The 11,058-nt window shown below is 38.8% G+C and overlaps 1 protein-coding gene across 2 annotated transcripts; it reads right to left on the reverse strand.

Annotated features, from left to right (window-relative positions):
* Nucleotides 1-7,096: 7,096 nt before the first annotated feature.
* LOC131529682 (GTPase IMAP family member 9-like) lies at nt 7,097-10,096 on the reverse strand. Of its 2 annotated transcripts, XM_058759508.1 has the most exons (3): nt 9,967-10,096; nt 9,356-9,423; nt 7,098-9,247 (listed from the first exon to the last, which is right to left on the reverse strand). In XM_058759508.1, exons 2-3 carry the CDS (start codon nt 9,365-9,367, stop codon nt 8,084-8,086), a joined length of 1,176 nt encoding a protein of 391 aa, XP_058615491.1. In that variant the 5' UTR covers nt 9,368-9,423; nt 9,967-10,096; the 3' UTR covers nt 7,098-8,083. The 2 variants fall into 2 exon arrangements, with proteins under 2 accessions (XP_058615492.1, XP_058615491.1); XM_058759509.1 differs by lacking the exon at nt 9,356-9,423 and having other exon boundaries at nt 7,097-9,247; nt 9,967-10,085.
* Between the last annotated feature and the right edge of the window lie 962 nt (nt 10,097-11,058).

Raw genomic sequence — 11,058 nt, forward strand, 5'->3', positions numbered from 1 at the left:
GCATTAATTTGAGTGGTGACAGCTATTATGGGAGGGGCTTGATGGAGCGCAGGAGATGCAGATAACTTGATCTCTAAGAAACTTTAATTAATGCTGTCACATAACAAATCTGTTTCAAAGATAAAATTAAATGAATTGCTAATTACAACATTGAAGTAAAAGTGTAAAGCCTGTACAAATACTAGAAATCACAAATATAAATAATTGGGAATCATGTAAAAAAAAAAAAAAAAAAATACATTCATGTAGTTTTGTTCACTTGGCTGTTTCCTTATAAAGGTCAAGTTTCAAGTTTTTCGTCAGGTGTCTTTAATGATATGATGTCATTACGTTGCTGTCTTGCCGCCAGCCAATCACTGCATTGCTGATCGTGGTTTCGAGGATCGATACATCTGCCCTTTTCAGGGAACACGAGAACGCGCAGTAATCTTAGATAACTTAATCCAGATATTTTAATCTAATACGCAAATTCATTTGAAGAACCAAATTAGCCAGAGATCAGTTATCAGGATTAGAAGATCTGGCATCTTTCAAATCATCTCAGATGTAATAAGCAACGTACGAAGAACTGGCCCCTGTTCTCTTCATAAATAAATAAATGCATAAGCCTATATGCTCGTCCTCTAGGTTGATTATTAAAAATGAAATTGTGATCAAAAATAAAAGCAATTAAATTTGTTTTTAAAATTAAAATATGAAAATTAAAATGACGGGTAATAATAGATTATGACAGATTTTTTACGACCCTGTCTGTCAAAATGACGGACAATGTTAAAGTCTAACGCAACCTCTGAGTGGCACATATTTTGCACTGTTTTGTGTAGTAATTCAACTGTTTTAATATGAATATTGTTTTAATAGTGTTCAGGACAATAATTGTCTATACATCTAAATCGGTTCTTTAAACTTTTTGTTGTCTAAGACCTTCGTATTATACATTAAGAAATAAAAAAATATATTTAATTATGTATTATGTACAATGCTTGTAATCATTGCTTTAAAGGTATTTATCATTTCTACTTATAGTCATTATCTACTTGTATGATTTGTATTTTCCGGGAACTGTACAAATACTGTGGCATATGGACATTACTCTTTTATTTGTAACTTTTAAATGCAATACTCTTTTTAAATGCATTTTCTGTAAATCTGCATTGGAATATGTATTGTGAAAAGCACTGTATAAATAAACAAATTGTGTTTGAATTCTAGATATATATACAACTTATTTGTTTGTTTGTTTTTGTGTGTGTGTGTGTGTGTGTGTGTATGAAGGCCTATATACACACACACACACACACACACACACACACGCTCGTTTTGTGAAAAGTGGGGACATCCCATAGGCGTAATGGTTTTTATACTGTACTTACTGTATGTGCTATTGTCCTACACCAACCCTACACCTAAACCTACCCCTTACAGGAGACTGTGCATTTCAACTTTCCCCAAAAAAACCTCACTCTGTGTGATTTATAAGCGTTTTGAAAAGTGGGGACATGGGTCAATGTCCAGAGATGTCACCTTCAGCTTGTAATACCTGTCATACCATTGTCATTAGACAAATCTATGTCCTGACTTTTCACAAAAACGCGCGCACACACACACACACACACACACACACACATACAAAAAAAATGAACTGGCCCAGATCCTGCCCACATTTGGGCCAAATCACCATAAAGGAATCCGCATCTGGTCTGGAGCTGGCCCAGTTCTGGTCCAGATCCATAAAAAATGGATCCATGCCGGTATTGGCCCATTGTGCCAAAAGACACTGGCCCGAGTCCGTTAAGCGGATCTGGTCCAGACCTTCTGATGGGTCTGGACCAGATCTGGCCCAAATTATTTTTGCTATCTGTGAAGTAAACTACCTTTTCTTTATTTTATGGTAATGTAACATATCATTCAATAATATAAATAATACTGCACACCTGTTAAATTTGTAAATTTAAAATACAGTGTAGTGTGTGACACAGTGAAACATAAGCACAGGCTCACTGTCATTTATTATGCTGCTTGAGTTCGTTCTGAATAACAAACGCACTAAAGTACTAAATTTGCTTCTGTGAATATGAATTATTTTAACTAGTTTATCTTAGATTATAGACCAACTGCAACCAATTTCGGCAGAGTGCAATGCAAAACGCGAGGGAATGTGCTCCAACGCGTTCATATACTTACTTTTCAAAGTCTGTGGTTAAAGCGCCACTTAGCGGTAAAAGGCAGCAAATACACTTTTTTTAATGTTGCTGCCGCAGCAACGGCGGCGGTAGAAGTATTATTCTGGGGCGCGTTTCCCAAAAACATTGTTAGTCAACTATGGTCGCAAGTTCCGTCGTTACCAGCATAGTTCAACGATTCGGTGTTTCCCGAAACCATAGTTCAAACGAACGTTCGCATACTGCATCGCACACCTGCGTGGTTGGAACTACAGATCTCGAGCTGTGGTTAGCTCAGAGTTTCCTTGTTAGTTTTCTGTGTCGACGTCATTGATTTCGCCGCGGCTGGGGTGTGTTCTATTCACAGTTAACGACCCTATGCCCTATTCGTTTCTAAGATTTCTCCAACCACTTTGAGTGATTTGGAAGACGTAATGTTGTGGTGCTCCTGCAGGATGCATTCTGCCCTGATGTGTGTTCAAAGGATCATCATCATCATCATCAGAAGTGCCATCTTCCTCACCATCAGCACCAGCAAGACTCCCCTCTTCCTCATCAAGTAGCTGGACATTTTCCTTGACTGCAATGTTGTGGAGAATTGCAGTTACCACAATTACAGAGCAGCTTTTGGAGGGGTTCAGCTTCAGGCCTCCACTGGACTTGCTGATACAGCGAAACCATTGTTTCCACAGTCCTATAGCCCTCTCCACTTTAGAGCGTGTCCTTCCATGGGCCTGATTAAACCTTTCGTCTGCAATGGTGGCTGGATGCTGCACAGGTGTTATGAGGTATGGGCGAAGAGGATAGCCACTGTCTCCCAGCAGCCAGCTATCCCCAAAGCCACCCTCTTCAGCCACCTGGCAAATTGCAGAATTGGCCCATACAAAAGAGTCATGTGTGCTCCCGGGCCATTTTGCAACAATGTCAGTAAACATCCCCTGGTGATTGCACACTATTTGAGATTAATAGCTGGATAGCCCTTCCTGCAAATGTATAATGGCTCATTTACAACAGGGCTAGCCACTGGAATAAGGGTGCCATCAATGATGCCAATCACTCTGGGGATGCTGGCAATACTGTAAAACTGTCGATTGGCCTGCTGGATTTCTTCTGGTGTTTTGGGGAAAATAATGATGTTCTTCATAAGCTGTAACAGCAAAGGTGTTACTGCTGTCACAGTTTTGCTGACCGAAGACTTGCTGAGACCTAGGCCATCACCCACCACCCCCATAAAACTTCCAACAGCATAAAATCGCAGTGTAGCTAACACCTGCACCGCTGGACTTAAGGCATAGTTTCTTCTTGTGGCCCTCTGAAGGTGTGGTTTCACAATCTGAAGTAATTCAAGGATCTTGTTCCTTGGAAGCTGGAATTTTCTCAAGATGGCTTCATCAATGCGTCAAGGGGGGTAAAATGCGTCCTTATGTAGGCATTTATATACACTGTCTGACTTCTGCGCCGCCTTCTATGCTCAAGCTGTAGAATTCTTTGTAAAGCTGCCTTTGTAGAGCACTTGAAACACATATGCATGCTGTTTTTATTAGTGGAGTTCTTAGTACACCTGCTGTTGATGCATCAGAGATGATAGAAACACCATAGTTAATAATCAATCTAAATTAACCTAAACAAGTGATCTGTCCAAGATTTGTTATAGTAATTTGGTACAGCATTATCCTGTTAATGCATTAAGGAATTTTTTGTTTGTCATACTGTTTTTTCCACAATTGTCATGCCATTCTTAAAAAAGTACTTATGAGTGTTTTGTGCCATGTTTGGCTTATATTGTCATTGATATAATGTTGTGAATTGAGAAATCCTTACATGGACAACTTCAGTTATGGTTTTAGTGTTTCTGATGGTGGCTTACCACTGTAAAATAAAAATTTGAATTCCATTCCAAACATCACATTAGTCACATTATTCAGCTATTTAATAAGGGATGACATGGCATGGTAAAAATGCTTTAGCTTCACTTACTGTGGCAATTTCCCGCATTTAGAACTGGCATTAATATACTACTTTGAGTCAAGTTTCTTTTCCACATGTTAAACTACTGTATGAATGCCAAATGTATTAAAAAAGCACTTATGGTACATATACAAAAGAGCACTTACATATTACAAAAAAGTATGTTTGGACATAAAATAATATACAATTTTTTTGTATTTCAAATCAACTGCTGAAGGCTTTGAACTGCTTTATTACTGAAAACCCACACCAGAGGGTTTTGGGAGGCATGGTGGCCAACAATGTAGCCAAAAATAAAAAAATAAAAATAAAAAAGAAGATTACATCTGTGGATTTGTGAAAAGAAAATACAGTTTCAAAAAGTTACAAAGCTGTCAGTCACACATGATTTGACTTTACATACTGAGTAATGAATGAATAATGACATTTACACTTACTGTCGGTTGGTAAAAACATGGTTAAAGAGGGCTTGCTGGCCTGTTGTTGTAATAGTTCTAACTTAGCCCTCCTATAGGCCATTACCTCTTGATGATGTCTGTCTTGCTGCCCCCTCAGGGCTGTCAATTCTCTCCTGATTGTCTGGAGTTCAGCTATTTTCTTCTTCTCAGACTGAAGAAGCTTTTCACTGCAGCCACAACGTCCCATGTTTCTCCTTTGTCGGGAGACTGAAATATCATAATATCACAATATTGAAATGTTCTGAAATATCAGGAGGATGTTCCTCAGCACTTGAAGGCAAAGGCCTGGTTGATGCACATGCATCAATGCCTCCAAGGATCCCTTCCAATGCCTCAGGCCCCAGGATGGCCAAAACTTTCTCTTCCTCTGCATTCAGAGTAGGAACTGAATTGATACCCCCACCAGTCTTTTTTGCTTCCCTTCTTCGTGCCGCAGCCCTCCGTTTGGTCACACTTGCAAAGTCCCTCCACTTATTCCTCACTTCTTCTGGGCTTCGCTCATACCCATTGCCAGCAGCATTTTTTTTTTTTTGTCAGAATTTGTAATTGTGTTTTTTACCTTGGAGAACAGCTGGATTTTATAATTTTCCACCTCCTCCAAAAGAACTGCAAGTTCTCTCTTTGTAAATTGTGGCTTTCGAGACATTTTTTCTGTCAACTCTCATTAAACCATGGCTGTATGGCAAGGGGACTTAAATAGGAAATGATCTTGAGCAAAATAAGCAACAGGTGTGCACAACAGTACAGCAATCACAGTATTTTCAAAACTCATAATTTCTTTTTATTTTAATTGTGCTGATTTATCAATACGAAATAAGAAAATAAAAATGAGTTCATATGAAATAAAATGAACAGTTATAGATTTTGTGATCAGAAAAGAGCACATTTAAACTCTGTGTAGACCTACATATGTTTTATTGTACAAATAATGAATCTTCCGTGGTTACGTTATTACTCCATTCCTACGTAACGTCACTGCGAAAGCGCATTGAATGTGAGCAGAAGAAAAGAAAAACATTTTACAGTAGGTGTGCCAATGGCACCAGTCGTCATTACATCGAAGAAGAAGAAGAAGAAGAACGTCATAACGACAATTCAAACCAATGTGGTTCCAATGATGGATCTGCGACACAGGTACTATGGTTTCAGGAAACAGTTGTGACTAGTTAGTTCGTTTTTTCAACGTTGCATCGTACTATGGTGGTTAATCAGCAAGTTACGTCGTTGTTCAGGAAACGCACCCCTGGATGAGTATCATCTGTATATATAATCCACAGTCAGAGTGTTAAAAAAGTAACACTGAAGCAGTGTTAAAGTTAATGAGATAATTAGTTTAGTAATTGAGTGATGATTGAGCATTAAGGTCATTGCACAGTTTCGTTTTTCCATTTTTTCATATTCCTCATCCTTTCCTATCCAAATGCATGCTGCGGATGCGAAAACGGAGAAAATCGAACCTGATCCAAATTTTCCGGACGAAAGTTTCAGAGGCAGTGTGTAAACGTGATTGACACAATGTGAGGTCGTATTTATTTTTTAACATGCGAAAATTTCGGATTCACTGTGCAATGACCTTTAGTGTACTTACTTGTTTTTGCTTTTCAGTATGTGTTTGTTTTTCCATGATACAAAGTGCCCAGGGGACTGTGGTGATGCCTTTTTTCAGCTAGTTCATCCTAGAGCTCAAGACTTGTAATTTGTACTTTTAAAAGGAAAATGTTTAACAATTAAAAAGAATATTATCAGAACTAATGCTCATGAGTTATTGCGATTTGTATGGGGTTGGGGTGGTAAAAACCATGGATTACAGTGTACCACAATTTGATTGTTTTTTTGCAGGTAAAAAATGTTTAAACTACATGAAAATAAACACTACAGCACTGATACTGTAAATTAAAATACGGTAATAATACAGTAAATGAAAAGACGGTAATACAGTAAAATCATTATTATACTGTAAATGCAGTTACAGTAATAATACTGTAACCATTTTTATAGTAACTTACTGGCATTCCAGCTGCCAGTAAGTTACTGTAAAATTTACAGCAATCTTTTTACAGTGTGATGTTCAGAGCTGATCTGAATATTTTGTTGACTGTCACCATTGTTGAGGTTCATACGCTGAATCTTGATATCTGTGTGAGTCTACATGATCCAGTGCATTGAGTTGTATTCTAGGGCTACTGTAATGTGTGAAATAATTAAATCTAAATAATTTTCTCAGAGATCCTTCAGCCTTTGGATCAGCGAATCAGAACACTACATGATGAGACATCAATCAGTAACCATCACCATCTGATCAGTTTGTTTTCTCACAACTTTTGCTATAACAAATGTGTTTTAGAAACACAATTACAGCAGCCAAAAAAACATTAAAGTTAAGAATTCAAGATTCAAGGGTCAAGAGCCCAACTAAAGCCAGCGCTTACATCCATAACAGTGACTTCAAACTTTATTATTTTCAATAAAACAGCACTTAGGCTTCCTGGAGGCCAGGGCCAGTGCCAGTGCTAAGGGGCCAACATTTTGCCAATGAGCAAATTCTCAGGGGCCCTTGTTTGCAGGGTACTAACCCGACTGACTTTATTTCTGTTAGAGGTCTACAGAAGTTCTTGTTGAGGATTAACAGGGGTTAATTCTAGCATATCTAGTGGGATGTTGGTTTAACAGTCACAGTGTGCCAAATATGTGAGTTCCAAAACACTCCATACAATGAAAGATGACATTCATTGTGTTACATCAGTGGAGGAGAAGTGAAGATCCAAGCGGAACATACGTTTATTCAACAAACCACAACCAAAGATAATCAACTGAGGAAACAGGAATGCAATAGCTTACCAACATGCAAAAACAATGAGTGACAAAGACTGACTGATGTTGTGTTTCTTGGCTTTGAATTAATAAACAAAAAAAATCTGTTCTGTTTAATAGTGAAATTTTTGATTGTCTTTTGATTGATTGTCTGAACTCTTAAAATTTAACAGTGCCCTTGAGAAGTGACTGTATCTCACATACAGAGTCATGTGTGCAGATTACATCAGTCTTGCTCCAGTTTAAGATACGCATCTGGAGAGATCATTTTCACAATGGATTTCTTATTCCACGGTACAGAAAAACATTGTTATGTCTCCAATACATACATCCTCATCTCCTCTCTCTTCAATCATGTGTTCTGAATCCTCTAAAACATCAAACAATGCAATGTCAATACAGTCCAACAACTGATAGACAGGTAAGGATTATAAATGAAATCAGAAATAAAGAGTTACCTGATCAAACATAGTCACAGAAAAGATTTGAAAAAGTAACATTTTAACAGTTATGTGTTCTTTAAAAATCAAACATACGAAAATCAAATGTAATTCATGAATGTCTCTTAGAGGCCATGAGAAAATAAAAATTAAATTTAGGGGGAAAAAAAAAAATATCTTCAGCAGAAATCTGAATTATTATATCAAAGACATTAGAGTCATGAGTTGTAAAACATCAGCAGCTTCACTGTATTGCTGTAAAAGCTCCAGCAGCTCCTGCTAATCCTGCTAGCGCTGTAACAGGAAGTTCATTTCCTCCTAGAAAGTGACCAATCACAGCTCCAGCTGATAAACCACACACAACACCTGCTGCTTTCAGCAGTAACTGTCTAACAGTGTTGGGACGCTCGTGAGAAGATGAACGGATCAACTGACTCTTACACAACAATCTCCAGAAAACCCCTGTAAAAACTCCTGCAGTTGATGCTGATCCTCCAGTAAAGAAACCCTTAGTGAACATCCATCCATGTGAAGAGTCTTTCCTCCACACCAGAACACCTCCTGACACTACAGCAAAAACCATAAATACACACAAATATTTCAGCTTTATCTGCTTAAAGAACAGATCTTTCTCCCTCTTCCCAGCTTTCTCCTCATCAATTTCTCTCCTCACACGCATCTCAGTCTCTTCTCTGACTGTGTCTAACATCATCTGATGTTCTCTCTCTCTCCTCTCCTCCTCTGCTCTCTTCTCCTCCTCTCTTCTCCTCTCCGTCTCCAGCATCACCTCTAGTGTGTAACAGGAGTTTCTGTTCTCAGACACCAGTCTGTCGATCTTCTCCATGAGTTCAGTCACCTGCTGTCTGTTTGCTGGAGCTTTAATGTTAAACTCATGATATCTCTGACCGCATCGCTCAATAAAAGCAGATAACTGAGGATTTGCCCTGATCATCTCTCCTAGTGATCTCATGTGTCTCTGATCTGCGTGAGTGAAGAGCACTAGAGTAAATCTGAGAGCTTCTGCTCCAAACTTCTGCTCAAACCAGCTGATGAACTCCATCTCCTGCTCAGTGAAAGTGCTTAAAGGCAGAAAGAGCAGGATGACATGAGCTCCTGCTGAACATAATTCAAGAGCTCTCTTCAGCTCCGAGTCTGAATCAAAGTCAGTGTGAGTGGAGAATCTGAAGTCTGGAGTATCGATCACTGTCACGCTCCTGTTATGAACAGATCCAGTGTGTGATTTACAGACTCTGGTCACTGATGAAGAGCTCTTTTCTGACTCAAACACCCGATCATTAAAGATGAGGTTTCCTGTGGTGCTTTTCCCGGATCCGGTTTTACCGATCAGCAGCAGCTGGAGATCAGCATCTTCATCTCTAAATCCCATCAACACTGGACTCTGTAACCTCTGAAACACATAAAACCATGCGGCATACAGTCAAATAAAAGACTCAGATTATAGTCTGCTACAATTACAAAAGAATGGGGTGGAAGAGAGAGATGCTAAAATATTTACCTGATATGCCATGTCAAGGTCTCTTTTCTGGTTTAAACACTATTTCACCAAGAAAATAAGAGTTCAATCTACAAAAAATAAATAAATAAATAAATAATAATGATGATAATGAGGAAAGAATAATAGTTTACATATACACAATACAAATTTACATGAATTACATTTTTTTGTCAATTATTTATTTTATTTATTATAAATGATTTATTTTATTAAGTGATTTAGGCAAGTGAAATTAAAAGAAAGAAAGAAAGAAAGAAAGAAAGGAGGCTGGCGTTAAAAGGTTAAGGTAGTATAGTTTTGAAGATTATTTTTGTTCTTGTTCAGTCCTGTCAGATTCACTGTTGAACACATCTGATAACACACAGCTGTTTCAGCGTTCATTATCTTATACATGGCAGGTTAGTCGTTTGTTCCAGTACACTAACATGGAGATCTTTTACACTTTGGAGAGACTACAACGTTCACTTAACCCTCATCAAACCTGGTAGATATGTCTTACCGAGACCTCTAAAGCTGATTGCTACATAGCTCATGCTAGTGTAAAATTATCATAAACATTTCTAACATGATTAGATATAAACCAATACAGATTTATTAAACGTTACACTTACTGAGAATCACAGAAGACCGAGGATGTAAAATGCCTTCCGTCAACAGTGAGCTTCAACAAAAAGTCTGAAGAGACACTTATTGATCAGAATGCACGTATATGATGCAAGTACTCCTCGCTGCAGACTGTAACGCGGTGACGTCAGGTACCTACGTCAAGTATGTGTTTACCGCGCATGCGCAAAGTTATGGAAGGCCGACGGGGCCAAAAGACTTCGCGTGAACGCGTGAAACTTAAAGCCCAATTTATACTTCTGCGTCGGACCTACGCCGTAGCCTCTACGCCGTAAGCTGTGCGTCGGTTTTGATTTATACTCCTGCGTCGTCGTCCGCGTCGACGTGCAGTACACATGCGGACCGATAGTCTGCAGTGTCCACGGGCATGTTGCTTGTGAATCCGCAGTACCACGGCCAAAGCCGAAGAAGAAGCGGCTCGTCGGAGAAGCATAGCAGTGACGGCGGTAAATAAATATCAAATCATTAAATCATTACTTAAAACAACAAAAAGGGGGACAACAACAGAACAGGAGAAGATGGCATTCTTTCAATCTCCACAAGCACGTGTACCACGGCAGATCAACATTGTTTGTCGCGGACAACTACTGATGTATAATGCTATAGTATAATAAATGCTAAGACACTTGTTCTTTGCTTTGTTTTATTTTAAATAAGAAGGTGTAACATTAAACTATATTACAGCGCTCATAAACGCACACAAAACTCAAGTGCATACGGAGGGAGGGATTCTAGCAGACCAATCACAGCGCTTGCGGTCCGCGTAGAATTGACACACTGTTAGATTTTTGGAGAGGTGCATGTCAGGTACGGCATAGATTACGGCGCAGGCCTGTGCGTCTCTGCGTAGGCTACGGCGTAGGTTTGACGCAGAAGTATAAATTGGGCTTTAGTCAACCTTTAGTTAGGCTTAACCATGTCAACATGCACAATTTGTCCGCGTTAACGTGGCAAATTTAAATGCGTTTCTTTTGTAAGTGTAGACACGCACATTTTGGCCGTGTTAAGGCGGCGAATTTTGCCGCGTTTATTTGGTGCGTGTAAAGACGCACAGTTTGACCGCATTAAGACGAGATATT

The sequence above is a fragment of the Onychostoma macrolepis genome, chromosome 22, assembly GCF_012432095.1.
Source record: "Onychostoma macrolepis isolate SWU-2019 chromosome 22, ASM1243209v1, whole genome shotgun sequence".
Classification (NCBI taxonomy): domain Eukaryota; kingdom Metazoa; phylum Chordata; class Actinopteri; order Cypriniformes; family Cyprinidae; genus Onychostoma; species Onychostoma macrolepis.